General features: G+C 43.3%; 1 protein-coding gene across 1 annotated transcript in view; it reads right to left on the reverse strand.

Annotated features, from left to right (window-relative positions):
- ANXA13 (annexin A13) overlaps nt 1-20,384 on the reverse strand; it is a 44,477-nt gene extending 24,093 nt beyond the window's left edge. Inside the window, exons 1-3 of the mRNA XM_054590091.1 lie at nt 20,370-20,384; nt 19,111-19,233; nt 1,382-1,457 (exon numbers count right to left, since the gene is read on the reverse strand). Of these exons, the coding sequence (XP_054446066.1) occupies nt 1,382-1,457; nt 19,111-19,233; nt 20,370-20,384 (214 nt within the window). The remainder of the gene's footprint in view (nt 1-1,381; nt 1,458-19,110; nt 19,234-20,369) is intronic.
- Between the last annotated feature and the right edge of the window lie 1,876 nt (nt 20,385-22,260).

Here is a 22,260-nt window from a genome sequence, read left to right on the forward strand (position 1 = left end):
AAAAGCCTGACCCTTCCAGGCAAACATGTCTCCGACGCTTGTCATTCAGACACAAGATTAGCCAGGTCTGGATGGAAACAAGGGGCAACTACTCTGTGCTGAGCTTTCCTCTGACGCCCCCAAACCAAGCAGCCTAGTTGTCACCCTTCATTTCCCGTATGTCCTCCCCCAAACCCCGCCTTTCTGTGACTTATTTAAGGATACTTACTATGTAGAAATCCCTTCTATCACTTCCCGTCCAGACCTCCTCCAACCCCAGCTCCCTTGGGACTTCTCCCACATTTCTTGGGCCTTGGCAGACTATTCTGTATTTAGATGGTTCCTTATATTAGGCAAAATGTGTCTTCTTAGAACTGCCACCATGGATCTCAGTTTTTTTCCTCTGAAGTCACAGAAAGGTTTTATGGCCATGTTTATTTTACCACAATGTCCATTCCTAGGAAAGCAAGTCTGCACTAATTTACTCCTAAGTAAAAATCTAGCACTTGTTCTCACAAAAACATTATGCCAAGTGAAAAAAGCCAGACACAAAAGGTCATATAGTGTATGATTCCATTTACATGAAATGTCCAGACTAGGCAAACCCATAGACACAGAAAGTAGATTAGTGATGGTCTGTGCCTGAAGGAGCGGAGAGGGTGAGGGGCGGACTTGGGGAGTGGCTGCCAATGGATGTGGAGTTTCTTTTGGGGATGATGAAAGTGTTTTGGAATTAGTAGTGATGGTTACACAAGGCTGTGAATAGACTAGAACCCAGGCTTCTGGGATGGGAAACTTATTTCATCAGTGATCTCCTTGGGTCCGAGTCTCTCTTCATACCCTCATTCCTAGATGCTTTCTCCCTCATCCCGCCTCTTTACTGGGGTTACCTACTCTGATCTGTTGCTTAGTCTCCTATTCTTGGCCAGGCACTTACCCTTAGGCCTGGACATAAAGAGCTTCTCCAGTTTGACCCTTGATTCTTGACCTTGGCCACAATCTTATGTTCATGTGATCTACTTACAGAAGCAGGCACCAGATCCCAAATCCAGCTCTTATCAGACCTGATTCCCACCGCCTCCCATTAAAGGGCTCAGAGGGGTTTAGATGACACTAGGCTTCCATGAAGTGTGCCTCCCATGAAGTTTCTTCCACCTCCAGGTCAAATTAAATGTCGTGCTATCTAATTTCTAACTATTATATTGAATCCTGAAAAGCGATAGGATCTGATTATAACTTTGGGCTCTTTTATAAAGAGAACCTGAGAAGTAATCCACTTGGGTTAGGCTGGAAGACGCAAGTTAACCAGGAAGACATTTTCCTAAGATCATGGGAAAGCTGGACATGAGGTCAAATTTAATCAACTTCAAAAGTAAATTAGCAAACAAAATATCTTTCATACCCATTCCTTTGCAGGCTTTGTTCAGCTTTTTGACATCTTGATGCACGTCAAAGTGCTGATGACCTCTTGCTTTGGCCTGGAGAAAATAATTGAACAGGTGAGTATATAATAATGGGCTGAAATTGGTAGCTAATTGGAAGACAAAGCAGGTATTCAAATGCGGGACCAGCTGCCACTTTACACATGGGTACGTGTGGAAATCAGCTGGGGACGCTCTGGCCCCAGAGAGATGGCTGGTACTTCTTGGAGCCAGCTGGCCTCGGATGGCCATGTAGAATGGCCCCTCTGTTCTCAAAGACAATCAGCCTGGCCAACTCTGGGATGAGCGATATTTATATCAACCCCACCTTTGTGTGACTCTCTCTGAAACACAGAGTAATACAGTGGGCCAATGTCCTACGGTGCTGGTTCTCCCTTTTGCTATGAGACACGGGCATGTCTAGGAAATAGCTGTTGCCACCCAGAAGCTGAGGGATCTTATTACAGATCCGCTTGGTGACCTGGGCTAAAGCTTTGCCATTCACACAATGAGAGGCATAATTTTTAGTTTGCCAGAGATACCATGTAGACCAGCAATAGCATACTTATTGGTTTTTAGTGCTCCTTGGCAAAATAAAGTTCTGCTTATGTTCGAAGCTAATGTCTGTTATACTTCAGTCATTGGCATAATACGCGCACCGATTTGTCCACAGCTATTTAAGCCTATCGTATTATTTACTTACTGTTTTTATTTCAACTTACCTACTTTGTTTTTACTTAAAGTTATTTTAAAAAGGAAACTTTGTATTAGCACTAAAATGGAAAACCAGAATAGGTTGCCTAAATGAAAGGTAAACATGAAAATAATTGCATCACTGTAGAAAATTTAAAGATGCGAGATTAATTGCAGTTGTGCAACTAGGAGCTTTGGGCACACCCTGTGTTTTCTCAGGGCTTTGTCTTTCCGCACAGAGACTCTCTTTGATGAGGTGTGTCACCTATTTCCCACCCTTCGGTGAAGGACAGTTGAGTGCTCTGCCTGAACCGCCCGATTTCCCCCCACTTCCCTTCATTTCCTTTGGCTCCTTTTGGGAAGACATGGTTCACCGCAGAAGACACAGTGGCCACGCTGCATTTGTTTGCCTGGCATCTGAATTTCACAGGCTCTCACTGGGTCTGTCAGTCATGAGGCTTGAGCCCCCTTGTTCTGCCTCTGAGTGGCACAAGCCCTGTCACTCTGGCAACTGTGACTGGTTCAGGTGTGGGGATGTCATCCAAGCAGGATCAATTCGAGTTTTTCCCTTGGTTGATATATTAATATTGAGAGAGAGATATGTCTGTCCCCACTGGGTTTGCTAAACTAGAGAGTGTGGGTCTCGGGCTGCTGGCCGCCATGTATAAAAATACGGAGGGAGAGGGAGAGAGAGAGAGAGAAAGAGATTGAGTAGCATTGTATAAATCCTCAGACACAGCACTGTCTGCATAGCCTTGTACTTCCCAGTTTTATTAACTAACAAACCGTCACTTTCCCTTCAATCAGCGATTGAACCTTTTTCATCTCACGGTATACATACGCGAATTACTAAAATTCTGTCGCACACCAAAAATACTTTTTGCTCATCTGACAACAAAATAGGTATAATTTGGATTCATTCACAGTGCATGGCTATTCTTGTGTTGGCTGTTGTCATTTTTTTTTATTTGACAGTCTAAGGGAAAAGAGGTCAGTGCCCTTGACTAGTCAGATACTGCAGGTTTTAAAACTTCTTGCGTCATGCTGGTTGACAATCGCCGTCTTAGGTTACCATGCGCTGGGTTTCTGCCCTCACAGTCAGATGTGTCCTGACTGATATCTGTGGACTCGAGGGGCGCTGGCTTCTAGGCCTTGGTTCATGGACAATCGTGTAACCCTTGAGCCATGAGGATCTTCAGGGCCACCCATCCCCCACTGCCTTTTGGATTGTAAGTGCATGGCCCACCTTGGAGAATCTATTGGCACAACATGTCAGGAGGGGACCTTCCCTTTTTTGACCCCCTGCCAAGTACCAGACAGTTTCTTCATTTACAGACCTTTCTTTATTATGAACAGGGGAGAGTAGCCGCTAGTAGCTTGCTTTACAGATGAGGAGAGCTGGGTTCAGACAGGTTAGGGAGCTTGTCTGAGGTCTTGCGGGATGCAGCGTTGCTCCCAGCTCCACGTGCCTCCTAAGCCAATGTTTTTGGGCCTGGTGCATCACCCGGCCTCACACGCTATGACGGGGGCCTTCGTGTTCAGCAGAACAGCGACACTTCCCTCTTTGCTTTCCAAATCTTCTGTGGATATGACATAAGAAAACTATCTGGTGCTTCTCAAGACTTGTCGGCAGGACCGGTGACATAATCTGTGGGGCCTAGTGCAAAATGGAACGTAGGGCTCCTTGTTCAGAAATGATTAAGAATTTTAAGATGGTGACTTCAGAGCCTTGAATGAAGATGCGAGGCCCTTCTGAGCTTGGGGCCCTGTGCGACTGAAGAGGCTTCACGCGTCTGAAGCCCACCCTGCTTTTCAATCAAAGTCTGGAGGGGGTGGGTCTCTGTCATCTCGGAGGGGTAAACAGTATCCTTGCTTTTCATGAGAAGTATTATGGAAGGCTCAGGGAGTGAGGTGGGATCGAACCAGAACAGCAGGCGTCTCATTAACGGGTTGATTCATAAACTGTTTGGGATGTCATTTCAGCCTCATCAGTGTGCAGAGAATTATTATCTGTCCCGCTTCACAGCTGACAAGTTGAAACAGAGACACAGGGTCCTGTGAAGGCTGTGAGGCTGCGCCCTGCTGGAGGGCGCTAGACGAGGGGCGCAGCGGCTGGGGTCCGGCGGGGCTTCCGCTTGCTGAGCCCCGGGTTGGCGGCGCTGCTTCTTGCTCACAGGGACACCTTTCCCTCATTTGCACAAAGGCCCTGCCAGGCTTGCAGACACCGTGTGGAGGCTTGTCTAAGATCACCAGACTAGGTGACGGCTGGGCCGCAGCCAGGGCTGGAACCAGGACTGTCTGACTCCGTCAGGTATGAAATGACACTCACTGTTTTCCTAAGGTGGCTCCAGAGCTATGGGAGCAGAGGGGTGGGAAAAGAACCGTCTGTGCGTGCCCCGCTTGTTTATCCTGGCCTGAGAGACAAGTGCCCCTTGGTCCAGAATAACAGTGTTCCCTGGGGGCTGCAGTTAGCCATGAAGATGACACTGAGACTTAATTTCTTTCCTTTTTGCTCAACAACTAATGTGGCGTAAGAGTCTGTATCAGATGCGTGACCGCCAGCAGGGTCAAGTCGCGATCCCCTGGATCCTTCGAGGAACAAGCATGAGCCATGTCAGTTATCTTTCCGGACACGAAGGGGATCCGGTTTTGTTCCTTGTAACAGCGAGGCATTTAATGTCAGAGTGAAGGCATTGTGCGATGTGACTTTTTTTTTAAGGGGGAAAGAAAACACTCTGCTTGGAATTTTCCCCTCTGCGTGGCGGGGACTGCCCCCACAATGGGCCATTCATCAGGGACGACCAGTGTGGATCAGTGGGGTGTCCTTGGCTTGTTCCGAGGAGCCGGGGAACCAGCTCCTTCGGAATGTATGCGGAGCGGACATTCCACATCCATTGTTCATTGTTAGGGGACAGCAGCTGACTTTGGGGCCTCGGGCCTGTGTTCCGATCAGATTTTGTTTATGAAACTTGAGGCCACGGAGCAGAGTTTCCACATAAAGCGGGTCTGCAGGGATGTGAGTCAGACGCAAAATGCGGGTGCAGGGGGCCTCCACGTTTGTTGGCATTTAGGCAAATACACAGACATTTCACTGGCTTTCAACCATCAGGCATAATAGATTTGTTTGTTTTTTAAATAGGATTCGCCCTGATACTCAGGAGACACATTAAAAAAAGACAGGATGTTGGATACTAATGAAAATGATTCGAGAAGTCTGGGCTTTTGGCCTGAATAGATCCAAGGTTAAAAGTGCTTCTGCCCCTTAGCAGCCATGTGAACTTGAACCATTGACCTTTAGCCACCATTTCCTTCTCTGCAAAGTCAGGGCAGTGTCTGCCTTGTAAAATTTGAGGCTTACATGACATAACATTGCAAAAGCCAGAAAGATAGAGGGGCCATGGCGATGCTAGTCCTTGCTCTGTTTCTTGGGCCATCTCTTGTTTTTTTGTCTTATAGTGATATTTAGATTTCCATCCTGCGCATTTTGATTTACCAGGTGGCCGTTGAGGACATAACTGTCAAGTTTAAGAACATGGATTTCTCGTCATACTGGACTTGAATCCCGGTGTGGCTGCTTGTTACTCAGTGACCTTGGGCAAGTTTGGGAACCCCTCCGTGCTGTGGTTTCCTTATGGGAAAACGGGGGCGATAGTAGTGCCCACCTTACACGTCTTTTGTGAGAATTTAAATGAAGTCATTTGTGCAAAGCATCTAAAATTAAGCCTAGCGGACAGCATGTGCTTCATAAATGTAAACAGTATTTGCTGAAGGCAGATCACCAATGAACTTTCCAGAATATTTTAAACCCTTTCCAGCTTGAGGGGTTTTTATCTCATCAGTGGCACTCTGAAGATCAATTTATCATCGATCACCTGCTGTTCAATCTAAAGCTCCAGGTGTAGATTTCACACAGGGCAGTGAAGTGGCTAAAAATTCAGACTGTGAAGTCCTGGGGGATTTGGGATGACACCCCAACCCCACACTTTGTTAATCAGCCTTATTTGAAAAGAGTGGCAATTCATACCTCATGGCGTACGAGCTTCCGCCCTGGTGAAGTCTGGCCGGTGTCAGTATGTCGGGTTCAGAATGAAACCAAATACTGTTCACTCCTCAGGGGCCCTGGCTTGTGCATGAATAAGCTGGGAATAGTTGATCTTGGTTTTTCTTTCTTCTATCACGTCTATATGTCACTTCTTTGTGTCTCCCTGTCCTTGCCTTTCAAACAAGGAAACGAATGACCCATTTTTCTGGAGGAAGGAGGTATGGACAATAAACTGAGATGCTATACGCCTCAGAACCAGTGTCACCAGGTGGAAAGGGTCCTGAGAACACCTGCTCTGGGACATGGCTCAGGATGTGCCAGCATCAGCACGGCGACCACCCTGGAGGAAGTGGCCGCTCTCGGATCACGTTTTGAGACTCCTGCCGCGAGGGCAGAGTGCAGGAACAGGCACAGGACCCAGGCTTCTGTCTCTGTGCAATTTAAGGAAGTCTTAACTCTTACGACTGAAAGAGAGCATTTAAAGGAAACTTTCCTCCAGCCTGCAGCAAACCCTGGGAGGGAGTTTGCGAAGAAGTTAACCGAGGGGGATGGTTTGCAAAACTGGCGGCTTCACACAGTAACCAGGATTTCCCAGGACCCAACCTTAAGCACACACACATATTTAGGTGCACTCCTACTTGTCAGTCCTGGTGACTTGATCTCCTACCCAGATAGCATCAAAAGTGGAAAAGAAGAATATACTATCTCCTGAGAGACATGTGAATTAATTAAAAAGCAATAGATGGCAAGTTCCTTCCTCTCTCCCTGCTTCTTCTCCTCCCTTTTCTCTATCCACTTCCTTCTTCCCTTTTCTCCTTTCCCCTCCCTTGTTATTCTCCCTCCCTTCCCCCCTCCACAGGTATTGAAGGTTTATTGTGTGGTGTGCACACTGCCCCAGGTCTAGGGGACTCAGTGATCTATGAAACTCAGTCCTTGTCCCCAGGGAAAGAATCATGGAAGTAGGTAATTGGAAGTAGGTGTCCCCATGGAAGGAATCATGATCAACAGTTGGGTGCAAAGAGCCGAGAAGAGAAAAGGGGATTTTTATGGAGAAGTTGACATTTGTGCTAGTTCTTCAAAGATGCATAAGATGGGGGAAAGTGAGGAAGAGGAGGAGGGGTGGGGGTGGGGGAGGACATTCCAGGGAGAGACTATGACCTGTCACTGTGCCACTGCAGAGCAAACACGGTTGATCTAAACATGATATAATGACCTGCCGTGGACCTGGTAGTCGGACCTACTGTGTTCAGTTACGCTTTGCCTCTTACTCGTTGTATGTTGGTGGGTAAGCAGACCCATCTCTCTGAGCCTTTGTCATATGCCTTTAAAGTGGGGATGCACCTACTCACAGGTGGTGTGAGGTTTGGACGCAATCGTGTCCGGGACGTAGTGGTGCGTGCCAGGTTACAGCAAGCACCAGGCTGGTGGCACGTAGGAGAGGGGATGCTTGGTGACATCGCATGTGAGGGTCATTTGTAAACTCTGAGGTATTATCAGAATGTAATAGGTGTGGCATTTTGATTGTTTGCTGGTTCCAGAGCGGTTGCCCAGAAGCCCTGGCTTGCTGCAGTCTGCTCAGTAAATATTTGAAAGTGGTTGCTTGGTGCCCGGCCTCTGAGACAGCAGGGCTCCGAGGAAGTGCTGGGGAGCAGAGGCAGAGGACTCATCGGACATGGATCTAGTGAGGGTTGCTGCTCGAGCTGACTGGAGATCAGGAGGCGGCCGAGGAGATTACAAATGAGGGCCAGGATTGACACCAGGCGGCGGCCGGGCTTACTAGCAGGGGCAAAGTGTGGGAAGGCAGGGGTTGTGCTGGGGAGAGCCTTGGACCCCCTGAATGCTCCTCGGTGTAAACAATGGCCACTACTACTGCTAGTTCACGGGACCTTGAGCTAGTATCGGCAATGTGGGCTACACTTGGTTTGTGTTAATTTTAAGTTCATTATAGAGTTGGGGAAACTGAAGTCCAGTTTGGGAAAGAGACTGCCTTGTGGCCACGCAGGTACCCCCTTCCTAAGATAGCCACCCTGGAGCCTGGCAGGCTACTATTTCTCTCCTGCTTTCTAGGTCTCTGTTTTCCCATTTGAAAGGTGGTAGTAATAGTACCGTCTTATGGTTTGTCGTAGGGATTTGTATCAAAAGTGGTTGGCAGGATGCTTGGCGTGTGGTGGTGCTCAGTGTTATTTTGTGACTTCTTTCCCTCTTGACCTCTTGACCCACAAGAGTGTTGAATGCGCTCTTGACATGGTGCTTTGTGTGGCACCTTTAAACTGATTACATAATTTTGTCTGAAATTAGAAACCATTTTGTACTTTTTGATCAGCAGTAGCAAGAGCTAAGAGTTTAAGGGAAACTTATAGGAGAAACACATAAAATTGAGAATGACAGCAGAATATAAGCACTTACTATGTGCCAGGCACTGGTCCAAACAATGTGCATATAATAACTCATTTGCTTCTCACAAAAACCATATGAGGTAGGTATTATTGCCTCTTATTTTGCAGATGAGAAAACCAACACACAAAGAGGTTAATAACTTGCCCAAAGTCACACAGCTAGTAAGGGACGGAATTCAAACCCAAACCATCTGGATCTAGAAACTCTACTGTTAACTTATTTACCAATTATTTTTTCCCCATCAAAATTTTTTAAAAAATTTAATGGGAGAAAAGCTCAGCCCAACTCTTCGAATGGGGCTCTTTTACAGAAACACCAGTTGAGACCTGTTGCCTGTCTGATGACCAGGGAAGCCATGGCCCACTTGTGTAGCTTGTGGGATTATACGTGTTCCTGATGACAAGACAGTAGGAAGTGAAATAAAAAACGCACCCATTATTTGCAACTCAAGACAGAAGCTTCTCCTGTGGGCAAAGCATATGGGGGAGAGGCATTATCGTCAACTCTGCTCCCAATATTTCTCCTGAATGAATTGCAGTCACGTTTTCTGCTTCTCATCTGTAAACTGGGACTAATTCCTGCCCTGCACAGCAGAATCTCAGGAAGATGGAATAAGACCATGTGATTCATGGTGGCATTTTTCACAACAGACAAAACCTGTGGTATATAATATATTGCATATATAATTCTGAATCTAGGTTGTATAGGTTTGGATTTCATCATGTACATCTGAAGTATGAGAAACAATGAATGTACCCAACCCCCTTATTTTAGAGATAAACTGAAGTCTGGTCACCTACTTGCTTATAGAACAACTGGAACTCTTCTCTCTCAGGGTAATTTATTTAAGCCTCTAACTGATTATTTATTTGTACTTTGAAACCAATTAGTTATGAATGCAAAGTATTGTGCTGTTAAAGTTCAAGAAGTCAGAGCCAGAAAATATCCTGGTGACATTTATACAGATATGTTTAGTAGACATTGATGGGCAATTTGAAACAGAACAGAGGAGCCATTCACATCTTTAAGCATGAATCTTGAGTGATAAGTGGGATATTGTTTTATTAAATTGACTCTTTCTTGGGCACAGTTTCATTGGGAAAATAAATTTGATAAAGTCTTGCTTTTGGGGGGTGGCTTTCAAATCAAAATCTACTTAAATATTTGTCAGAGAAAAAGTAAAACCATGAAATAGAAAAATATATATATTGCTGTACACTCTGTTGGGTATATTTGAGCATAGTTTCAATCTTAGAAGAGTATTTGGTATTTCACCACGTATGTATTGCTCCATTTTAATTAGGATTCTCCATGGTTACAAAGACTAATGGTAAAGCTGATTTCTTCATTCTTAGATCATCTTCCCACCTGGACCCCCTTTAGAAATCTATTTATCAAGGAGGTAGACCAGATAGCTAGGAAAGTATGTTAGGAAACCTGAGCCCTGATCAAAGTTAGAAGGGTACTGAGAACACATGGAGCTATTTGTTGTTATTGAGCCATCTTTTCAGAGACGCAATTTTAGAATGTCATGTGTAAATTAAGTACATATTGGCCATTGGTCTAAATGGATAGGAATATCTGCATCATTTGGCAGATAAGCCTGAAAATTTTTTAAAAAATCTACTTGGATCAGATCTCAATATGATTTACTTACATATGTTGACCATGTGTTATAAAAATTGAGTGAGACTTTCTAGATCAAAAAAAATGACCCTTCTCCTAAGTTTGGGATTATTAATATGTTGGCATATTAAGAACACATTTTAAATGAAGATTGGCATAGTTAGGTCATTTCCAGAAAAACAAACTTTCTTAGCCTTTTGTTCTGGGTTACACATGCCAATGGGATATTTACCTATCAAAGGTGACTATGGGGTTGGGACCCAATCATAAGAAGATCTGACCTTAAGACACTTCGAGCTCTAAGGTGGTAGGCACTACTGTTCCTGAAGGTGCTGACAATGCACTCAGAAGTGCACACAATGTGACGGGCCCACCAGGCACTGAGCTCTGGTATAGGGAGACTGAGTGGGGCAGCCCTGTGGGGGCTACGCCCAATCAGAGATGTGAGCAAACTGACCCATAATTGTTTCAGTTGGTGTCTTTCCAGGGGAGCGCAACTCCCCTAGGCAGGAAAACCAGCAGCTCAGCAGCCTCATTACTGGGCATCTCTGTAGAAAAACCCTTCTCACCCTGGTCATCATAAGTTTCTAATATACTAGAAGCCTTTTGGGGGAAGACCACTGGCCTCTCAGTTCCTGTTGTTACCAAGAGGGGGACAGGGGTCAATCTTAAGGAGGAGTTGGCCTTCATCTTGTGATGAGAGGCACTCTGTGAGGGAGTGCCTGGACCAGTGGGGCAGAAATGCATGGTTGCTGGTAGAAATCAGCCAGACACAGACATTATGGGGACATCTACCCATAGCCTTGCTTTCCCATTGAAGGTCTGTATCTAATGGAGTGATTTGCAACCATCCAGGTGCAATTTTCCTTCCTGGGGACATTTGGCAATGTGTATACATTTTTTCATTTTCACAAATAGGGGTATCTACTCATTGAGGCCAGGACTTCTGCTAAACATCTTCCAAGGCACAGAATAGCCCCTCACAACAAAGAATTATCTGGTCCCAAATGTCAATAGTGCCAAGATCTAATGTGCCAAGGTCTAATGACTGTAACAATTCTGTCAACACGTTGTAATAAAAGGTGTTGAGAAGGCTGGGTTTCTCCTGATAAATGGCACATAGGTACTGATTAAAGCAAGATCCCCAGTCACAAAGAACAACTGCTGTGGTTACTTAAAAGGGAAGATTAGAAGTGTGCCATGGTGTTTTTCTTCTTTAATTTTTTTTTTTTTTTGCAAAGCAACCCAGGTGACAAATCTGAAAGATGAGTACAGGGATGAGGTAAGAAGGAGGAAGAGTTTGAGTTAAATTCAGTCCAAAGGGAGAGGCCTGTCATCACCCCCTGCTCTTTGTCTGCATCACAACTGTAGGCATCACAGCCTCAACTAGCAGCCTCAGCTGACTCATTCATAAGGGACCCTTTAGTACTGCATTGGGCTGGAAAACTCTGAGTTCCTTCCAGAGGCAGAATAACATGCATTGTCTAGAACACAAGATTTTGTGTCCTGGGGAAAATGACTGTCTGCTCTGAGGTTGTCCACAGATCGTTTGGGGAGTTAGAGACCTCTGAAGAGTGTTAAACCTCCAGCTTTCCAATTACTGCTGTATTGCATTAACAAATGTGAACCTGGAGGATAGTGTGGTACTGGGCAAACGATGGCTATTACTTAACCATGAGAGAAACCATGCCTGTAAGACTTATGAAAGATGAGGCACTTTTATTTGTCATTAGAACAGAATTATCCATATTCTTCTATTGTCAAAGGATGTCTTTCTTTTCTTTTCTTTTCTTTTTTCTTTTTTTTGCCAATTCAATAAAGGTATAAACTTGGGATTCATTACTTGCAGGGAAAAAAGAAACTAGTGTACTCTGAAACCTTCAAGAGTCAAGGATAAGTGGGCAGATGGAATTGAAAAGAGAAAATATTGGGGGCTGACTGGACCATTGCAGCATCGAATGGTGCTGTGTAGGAGGGTGTAACCAATAATATGAACAAGTTCTGATCTGCTGCAAAGGAAACAAGGTGAAATAACTAAATTTGCTTTGAGCAAATTCCTGTCTCAGTCAGAATCAAAACAATGGATGTTGTTATTTCCCCTGGTAAGGGAGTTTAAATGTGCATTGGATCCAAATCTAGTAATTATTTCTTTAAAATTTTAAAAGTTTTTTATCTTTTCATTCCCACCACAATCATCTAAACCCTCATAACTGGAAGGGTGGATGATTTTACTGCCTCTCTACCTGATCTTCAACTCTTCATTCTATTTTGGTCCATCTAATAGTAGCAGCAGCATTAGTACTCATATTAATAAAAATAATAGTTCTAAGAAAGCAATAATGATAAATCAATACCCCCCCCCCAAGGACAGGTAAGGCTAACCTTGGCCACGGTGGTAGTCCAAGGAGTAGGTTTATGTCCCAAGCCAATTATAACTTTTCTCTAATATTTTATGTATAGATGTTTAGAGAATGAAACTCCTCTCCTTGAGACTGCTAATCTGGATCGATTAGAGGGCATGGAATTCTCAGTGGGGCCTGAACCAGCTGTGGAACCTCTCACCAACTCCCATTGCCTCCCATACTATTGGAAAGCTGATTTTCAGTCGGAGAGAATGAGCAACACACACATACACACTCATGTACAAACACACACACACACACACAGAGAAAGGGATGGAGGGAGAGGGAGGGGAAGCGGGAGAGAGAGAGAGAGAGAGAGAGGAGCCCTTGGTATGAATCCTGATTCATGACTATCCTTTTCCCTTCTCCCTCTTCCCAGGGATTTGTCTAGGGATGAGCTTTTGACCAATTTCTGGCTGACATAGGAAAAAATGTCTGCTTGGGCTTTCTGTAAAGATTTTCCTCACTGATAGGGGTGTGGTACATGAAGATAAAGGCACTTTTTTCTCTATCCCCTTCCTTCTTGCATGTGATCCTATCATATGAGGTCATTAACTTGAGCACATGACCATTAACTTGAGCACCCACAAAGGGAGGTGTTGCCAGCACATCGAAGGTGGCAGAATGGAAAGGCAGGCAGGGTCCTTACTGGGTCCTTAATGAACTGTTGAACTGACACTGGAATCCCTTCCTTTCAGTCTTCCTGTTAGGGTTGGTAACTAAATGTTTTTGTTAATTAAGCCATTGCTCATCTGGTAGTCTGTCTGCTACTTGTAATCAAACATATACCACCTTAAAAACAACTGTGAATTCATACCTCCCAAAATACCTCAAGCCCAGACTTCTCTCTCTATTTTTTCAAATATATTTTATTGATTATGCTATTACAGTTTTCCCAATTTTTCCCCTTTGCTCCCCTCCACATGGTAACCCCATTCCCTCCAGCAGTCCCCTCCTTAGTTCATGTCCATGGATCATGCATATAAGTTCTTTGGCTTCTCAATTTCCTATACTATTAACGTCCCCCTGTCTATTTTGTACCTACCATTTATGCTTCTTAATCCCTGTACCTTTTCCCCCATTCTCGCCCTTCCCTCTCCCAGCTGATAACCCTCCAAATGGTCTCCATATTGTGATTCTGTTCCTGTTCTGTTTAGTTTGTTTTTTTTAGATTCAGTTATTGATAGTTGTGAATTCACTGCCCTTTTAATGTTCATAGTTTTTATCTTTTTCTTAAGTCCCTTTAACATTTCATGTAATAATGGCTTAGTGATGATGAACTCCTTTAACTTTACATTATTTGGGAAACGCTTTATCTTCCCTTCCATTCTAAATGATAGCTTTTCTGGATAGAGGTCCTTGCTTTTCATCACTTTGAATACTGCTTGCCAGTCCCTTCTTGCCTACAAAGTTTCTTTTGAGAAATCAGCTGACAGTCTTACCGGAACTCCTTTGTAGGTAACTCTGCTTTTCTCTTGCTGCTTTTAAGATTCTTTCTTTATCTTTAACCTTTGGCATTTTAATTATGATGTGTCTTGGTGTGGACTTCTTTGGGTCCAACTTGTTTGGGACTCTATGTTCTTCCTGGACTTGTATGCCTATTTCCTTGACCAAATTAGGGAAGTTTTCCTTCATTTTTTCAAATAAGTTTTCAATTTCTTGCTCTTCCTCTTCTCCTTCTGGCATCCCTATGATTTGGATGTTGGTACATTTGAAGATGTCCCAGAGGCTCCTTATATTATCCCCGTTTTTTTTTTTTATTCTTTTTTCATCTTGCTATTCTGATTGAGTGCTTATTTTTTCCTTATGTTCCAAATCATTGATTTGAATCCTGGCTTCATCACCTCCTCTGTTGGTTCCCTGTACATCCTTCTTTGTTTCACTTAGTGTAACCTTCATTTCTTCCTGGGTCTTTTTCATGTTGTCACCGTACTCAGTGAGTTGTTTGAGCATCCTGAGCACTGGTGTTTTGAATTCTGCATCTGATAGTTTGTTTATCTCCATTTTGTTTAGTTCTTTTTTTCTGGGGTTTTGTTCTAGTCTTTCATTTGGGCCATATTTCTTTGTCTTCTCAATTTGACAGCCTCCCCATGTTTGTTTCTGTGTATCATGTAGAGCTGCTTTGACTCTCTGTCTTAGTAGCATAGCCTATTGTAGAAAAGGCACCTACAAATGGTGTGGGGTGGAGCCTTTGGTAATAGCCAGGGTGGGACAACCCATTTAACTGCTTTGTGGCGCTACCTCGGGGGAAGGCTCAGAGAGAGGTCAGTGCCACTGCCTGGCTTCTGGAGGTTTACCCAGCATGCACCCTGTTTCCAGTCACTTCTTTTATTCCCTATTTGCAACTGGTGACCTTCCAGCTCTTGCCCAGGCGCTGAATCCCAGAGGCGGTGGGTTTGCATATGTTCTAAGTCCATGTAGGCCCTTTAAGCAGAGTCTCCTGAAAATCTGGCAGTTTCCTCTGCTGCCTGCACCCCCACTGTTTTTTACATTCAGAAGTTATGGGGATTTATCTTTCTGGTGCTGAAACTCTGGGCTGTGCAGTCTGGCCTAGGATTGGGATCACTTGCTCCCAAGGTGTCCATCCTGATTTTTATCCACATGTGACTGTGGGACAGTTGTTCTGCCACTGCCACCTCTCCGTGCCACACTGCATCTCGCCTCTCTGCCTGTCTCCACATCTCTGCCCCTCCTACCCATCTATATGAATGTGACTTCTTTAAATCCTTGGTTGTTGGACTTCCATACAGCTCAATTTTCTGACAATTCTGGGTGTTATTTGTTTTGAGGTCCAGTTTTTAGTCTTTCTGTGCTTGTGCAAAGAGACACAACATGTTTACCTACATCTCCATGTTGACCAGAAGTCTCCCTCTTGAGTTTTAGATCCAGCTACCAGCGAGGCTTTATACCCAGCTATTCCACAGATCCCTCAAACTCAGAAGATCCCTAAACCAAACTCATCCTCTAAACTTACAGGTCTCTACTCTGCTTTATCCCTGGGATGTACCACCATCCACCTGGGTGCACAAACCAGGCACCTGGGAATCACTCTAGTCTTCCTTGTCCCTCATCTCCCATATCCAATCAGTCAGCAAGTTATGTTGACTTGACCCTTCAGTCTGTCTTCTTCTCCAATTCCGTTGTCATTGTTTCAGTTGTGGACAGAGGCTCATCATCTTTCTCTAGGACCACTGCTTCCCAAGTGCTTTACTTGCTTTTGGTTGTGTTTCCCTCTAGACCTTTCTCCGCCAGCTTCCAGCATGGCCCATCCAAAGTGTAGCTCTGACCCTGTGTCATTCCCTTGTCTGAGATCCACTGAGGCTTCCCAGTTGCCCCAGGCAGTGGTTCTGAAAGTGTGGTCCCATCATTTCTCCTGCACAGAATCGCTCCCTCCACCGTCTAACTTCCAAACTTTGTTATCATGGACACATTTCTATTAGTGCATCCATCACACATCATTTTAATTCTTTATTTGTTTGCCTCCCTTTCTAGATCATGAGCCATTTTCATGGCATGGGCTGTGGGCTTTTCTTATTCATCTGTTTACCTCCAGAGCCTCAACCAGTCCCTGGCTCAGAATAGTTTCTCTAAAAGAATATGTAGAATTGACCGAAAAAGTGGAGAGTAGTTTCCTTCCTCTATGCTGGCAGAGGGACCCCTCTCACTGCCTCTCCTCCACTCTAGGGTGAGGTGGGAGGGAGGGCAGTCTGGGGTGGGATGGAGGATGGAACAGAACGGGTTGCATTTGGTGTGAGAGGCCAGGGGCTAAATAGGTTTTAAATGCCATCATCCAGGCATCTCTGTAGGCTGAATTGTGTGAGTGGTTCACTGTCAAGGCTGGGGCACAGCTCTAGCCTGGACCTGTGAGAGCCTTTTTCTTCCACGTTGCTTCTCATACTTGAGTGACCAGCAGAATCACCTGGAGGGCTTGTGCACCTGGGTTTCTGGGTCCTACCCCAGATTTTGTTTCAGTACATGAAGGGCTCACATATCAAGGACTAGAGCCAATGCTCTCAGAACAGCTCACAGTCTAGTAAGCACTTGACAGATTTCTGTTATTATCATCATGTCATTTCGGAAGGCCCTTTTAAACCCCAGTTGTGCCCCTCGTCCCTGGGCGTTGGGGCTCCTGTTGCTGTGCGGTGCAGCAGACCGGCCAGTGTGCCCTAGGGTGCCTCAACTCCACCCCCTCCACTAAGAAGCCCAGGCTCCTATGGCTTGAGACCTCTTGTGTCAGGTTCTCAGTTGGCATGTTCTTCCTTCTGTGTGTGTACTTGTCCTTGAAGCCTTTCCCCCACCTCTTTAAATGACTGCATTTTATCTACCATAGACAAGAAACCCCAAAGCCAAGACTGTGAAATTGTGTCTCCAATACAGCTTGACTTTGAAGGGGAAATCTGCATTTAAATAAAGAAGTTGAGCTTTAGTGCATGCCCTGTTTGATGTCCGAAGGTCTCTCTGACTCACGGTGGCAATCAGAAGGACTAGCGTTCTGGTATAAAACATTTCCTGAGAGAAGAGGTATGACCGCCTGGTCTAGGCTGGTTTCTGCTTGGGGTTCACGATGCTGCTTTGGCTTTTGGATCACATTTTAATGCACACTGTTGGTTAAAGCCAAACTCACTTTTATCCCATATTCCCAGTCACATTTTTACCTGCCTTCAGAGCCTCTCTTCTTTTCTTGGGAATCTGGGCCTATTCCCCTCTTGTCACATGGCTCCCAGGTGTTCCTAACCACCCTCATCTGAGCTGGCCTGCTATTCACCTGCTACTCTTCTCCCTTTTAGATAATATTTATGTTGGCTAAATATTGGCACAAGGAAGTCATAAACGTCGCATGTTTACAAACACCACAGCAGGCTGCAGAGCAGGTGTCCTCACACTTACAGGGGGTTTTCATCTACGGGCAGTCGTAATGGCGCCTGCCTCGCGGGCAGTGTGCTGATCTGTTCGTGTAGAGACAGAGGTATGCTCCAGGTCAGCACTTCTCAAACTCTGCTGCCCACGAGCATCGCCTGGGGAGCATTTACAAATCCCAGTGCCCAGGCCAACCCCCGAGCCAGCTCATTCAGACTTTCTGGGGGTGGGGCTCAGGCACCAGGGGTTGCTAGAACTCCCCAGCGTGCATCCGAGTTTGCGAACTTGTTCTCCAGCTCAGCACTTCTTAGACCTGAACGTGCATAAGAATCACTTGAGGACCTTGTTTAAAATGCCGATTCTGATTCATCATGTCTGCGTGGGCCTGAGATCCTGCATTTCTAGCATGCGCCCAGGCAACAATGTGGACCAATCAAATAAGGTAGTCACAAACAAGAGGTCTTTAGTTTAAAAAAATTGTTAATGATGATAAAAGGATTGGGGAAACACATAAAGCAAAAAAAAGTAATTTTCAGTTTTCAGAATTGGTTAGGATTCCCCATTATAGTGCCTTGGAAACTGTCATCTCCTGGCCAAGACACTAATGGCTTTAGCGCAATGTTCGTCAGTTATGCATGAACCCTGATCTGCGGACACGTTCTTGGGGACTCAAAACTTTCCTGGTAGGTTGTTTAAATTAGTGTCGTTAATGCTGATAACTTCAAAACTAATATAAAGCACATCATCTCCTCAGGATGACCACTCAGGACTAGGGCTCACAATTTCAATGTCTGCATTTGTGTGTCTACTTATGACTGTGTAGATGCCAAATAGCCACACTTTATTGTTGCAGGCTCATAATAAAAGCGCGAAAACAAAGGGCAGTTTGATGTAAAAATCACTCATTTTAGCCAAGAGAAGGCCCAACTATATTACAGGAGTCTTATGGACAAAAGCTTCTCAGTAGTTTGAATAGAGAAACGTGATAGGAGAACTAAGAAGTCACACACCACACCACATTTTAGACAAGATGTAAGTCCAAAGAAACCACGTCCTACCCATCTGAACAGTTTTTCCATTGAGCGCAACCATTTAATCCAGCACAATAATGCTGTCTATGATACTAAAGCAATAACATACATTTGTACATCATCGACTTGCGTTTTGCTAGTATGTAATTTTTTTCCTTTCTATTTAATTTTTTAAACTTGTTTTGGTGGTATAGTTGCTTCAGAACTACAAGCATTGTTTTAAGTTTAGACATATTCAAGTTATTTTCTAATGCAAGTCATATAAGTCATTACTGGGACAACTTTTTTTGTCCTGTGAAAAGGTCTTACATTTGCTTATTTAGAAACACGGTCTTAGAACATATTCATTCCTTGGGCACATGTTAAATTCTATTAGCATTTTCAAAAATGTCACCATGGCTATTCATAGCCTCATGCTGTCCTGTTTTAGGCACTGTTAAGGGGACAGTGTTGGAAATGTAAGCTCAGTTCTTAAGTTACATTTTTACATTAGCTGTAAATATTATAGCAAACATTTTCTGATGGAAATTTTTTTAATACCTGATGATGACATTGTCAGACTGGAGGACTGTGTCCAATATGACAAGTCTGTGGTGAGTGATACTGGGCCCATAAGAAAACCCAGTCCCACCTATGACATGGAGGGAAAAAGAAGTGCTTACAGGCTGATGGGCCTCTGGCTGTCCGCTCCCTGATGGGTGGCTGAGGGGGCGCACGGCTCTCGAGGGTGAGGCGTCCCCTTTGGGCACCTGTTGACTGCCTTTCGAGAGGGAGTACGAGTGGCTCTGAGGATTCAAAAGAGAAATATATAAAAATGCTAGACAGCTCTCAAAAGCCAGCTGCCCCAGGGGGTTGCCTTTCAAAGGATGAAATGTCCTCCTAAATTGCCAATGCAGGGACAAGACATGGCTCCTAAGGTCCTCTTGTCACAAGCATTTTAAGAGTAGGTTCCAGTTTCTCTGAAAGATATACTGACTGCAAGGCTCATAACCTTGGCTAGTATGTAATGTTGTTTATAGATGATTTAAGAAAATAATGCCTCTCGGAAGAAGGTATTTGTAAGTTCGCAACCATCTTTTAGTGCAAGTTTAATTTATAGCAAAGGAAAAAAACCCGTATTAGCAAAGTTAGAGTTTACAGAAAATTTGGAAGCTTTATTCTCTTTGCTCCTGGTGTACACACAATAAATCATTCTTGCTGTGGGAAGCTATAACAGGTGCCACAAAACCTTGTTAAAATTCTTATTGCAACAGCTTTAGCTATTCATTTGTTAAGATCTTACTCTGACCTGCCTTGTGCATAGCTGGTTCTAAATGGCAGCATTTTAGGCAGTTTTTAGTTATTAATGGTTTAGATGTGTTATTCACATGAGCCTAGGCATTTCGGAAGAAAAGTAAAACGTTGAGCCCATTTCATGGATATTTGCAAGTATCTGGTTGTTTGATGCTGTTTAGAAATCAAACTAGAATATTTTCACCTTTCAATCCAAGAAACATGGCCTTTTTGGAGCATAATTTTACCTTGATCTATTGACATTTGTAACAGAACCTGTCTTCGCTGCAAAATTCTGATGGAGGTGGTCTAGAAACTTCTGTGCAACTTTGCTACCCACTAGGTAACAAATACATATTAACCGTTTTGCTCTCTGCAAGGCCCTGTTTATTACCTTGTTGTAAACACTTCTCTAAAAGAATCTTAATCATAATCTTAATCTCCCTCCTAAGAGATTTTTGACTAATGGAGAAAAGTACATTTCAAATGCATTTAAAAGTATGGTATGCTATTGTTAAAACCAGTAATAAGGGTTAATCATAATAATAAAGTATAGAAGTATCAATCATAATTTAATAGTTTAACTTTCTACACATGCTATAACCAAAATGAAAACTTTGTTCGATTCCCAAAGGCAATAAATACTTACGTGATGATTGCCCATTTTCGTCTTTCTGAGATAGTTGTTAAAAGATCAGCTCTCTTGAAGGCCAAGTTTATAATGGTTTTCCCAGGACCTAATATCTCTTGAGTTTAATAAGTAACTTTTGGCACTGAATTTGAATACATTATTGGGGATGGGGAAGGCGTGGCCATAGCTGCAAATGAGCTTAACCTGTCCACTCTGCCTTGGCATGCCATCTTTTTAAAATAAAATATGTGTTTATCAATCAAGTATAGGCTTTTTAAGTTGAATAACTTATTCACAACTAAAGGGCTAAACTGATCTCACTTCTGGATTATTGAAAAAGTTATTTTATTAATTTGTGTGTTCATTTAAAATGTCCTACCTTAACCAAACAAGACTGAACAATCTTTCTATTTTACTAATATTACTATTATTAGTACAGAAAATCTTTTTGAGGGCTACATTGAGTTATGGTAACGTCATTTTATAACTCAACTAGTTTTTAAATTAAAAAGTAATATGTGCAGTTAGCAAAAAAAATTTTTTTAATAATATGAAAAGGTATCATGAAAAGTAAGCCTGCTGACCTCCAGCCCTTCCCCCAGCAGTTTCTTGTGAATCCTTCCAGAAATGGTATATATACACAGCCATGTGTATCTGTCTATCTGATTGTCTGTCTATCCACCTCTGGGCTGCTTTTTCCCCCTATTCAACCAATGAGTTTGTATAATACATTCTGGTCCATACCTTGCATGCTTCATATACTAAAAAGATACAGGTCATTGGCATATTTTCCCCCCAGTATGGTAGTTTATTATGGGTGTGAACCAAACCTTATTTCATCAGTCCACAGAATATTCACGGTCGTTTCAGTTGTTTTGGTCTTCTGCATGAGTCTTTGCCTCTGAGTCCATGTTTATCTGTAGAATAAAATCTTAGATCGCAATTGCTAGCAGAAGAGTATCTGCATTTAAAGTTACCATAAATGTTGCCAAGCTGTTCTTCACATAGATATAAAAAATGCTGAACCACTTTCAAAGGCCAGCGGACGGATGAGGCAGACTTTGAAAAGACAAATGCATGCCCCTCCCCACAATAGTATGCCTGTGCTCACTGCCCCACATCCTGGCCAATGCTAAACATTATTCACAGTTTTTCACTTACGCCAATTCAGAGATGAAAAGTCGTTATCTCACTATTTAGTGTACATTCCTTTGATATTCTTAAAACTATATATCTCATTTCTTAAAAGCCCTTCGTATGAGTTTTTCTGTGGTCTACTTATGTCCTCTGTTTTTATTTTGAGTTATTAGTCTTTCCATTATTTACTTGTAGCAATTTTTGGTTTATAATAAGATCTGCACTTTTGTCAAGTGTAACAATCATTTTCCCCCAATTTGTTGTTGGTCTTTGGTCTCTGAGTACGTTTTGAGTGTGAAGAAAGTGTTGGTGTTTACATATTTAAATATATCAATCTTTTCTTCTTTGGCTTGCTCAGAAAAATTTCTGCATTAAGATGATTTAAACTTCTTCTACATTTGCTTTGTGTTCTTTTAATTACTTCATTTTTAAAGGCTTACATATATGATCCATTTGGAATTGATTTTGATATAGAGTAAGGAAGGAACAGAATCAGCTTTCATTTTGGTTATTCAATCGATTCTAGGTAGTTAATAAATAATTCATCTTTCCTTTTCTGGTCTACGATGCCATTTTTAGTCTATGCCAAAATTCCCATGTAATACAGTATTAAAATTCGGAGTATATATATTCATTCTTTTATTCTTTAATCTTTATTCATTGAAAGCTTTGGATGTGCTGATTGCTGGGGCTACAAGAGTGGACAAGATGAACATGAATTTTTTCTTCCTAGAATGTGCAGTCAAGTGGGGAAGCTACATAGGAAAGAAAC

This window comes from Pteronotus mesoamericanus, unplaced genomic scaffold (assembly GCF_021234165.1).
Source record: "Pteronotus mesoamericanus isolate MK-2021 breed Mesoamerican mustached bat unplaced genomic scaffold, CSHL_Meso_final scaffold_174, whole genome shotgun sequence".
Lineage (NCBI taxonomy): Eukaryota > Metazoa > Chordata > Mammalia > Chiroptera > Mormoopidae > Pteronotus > Pteronotus mesoamericanus.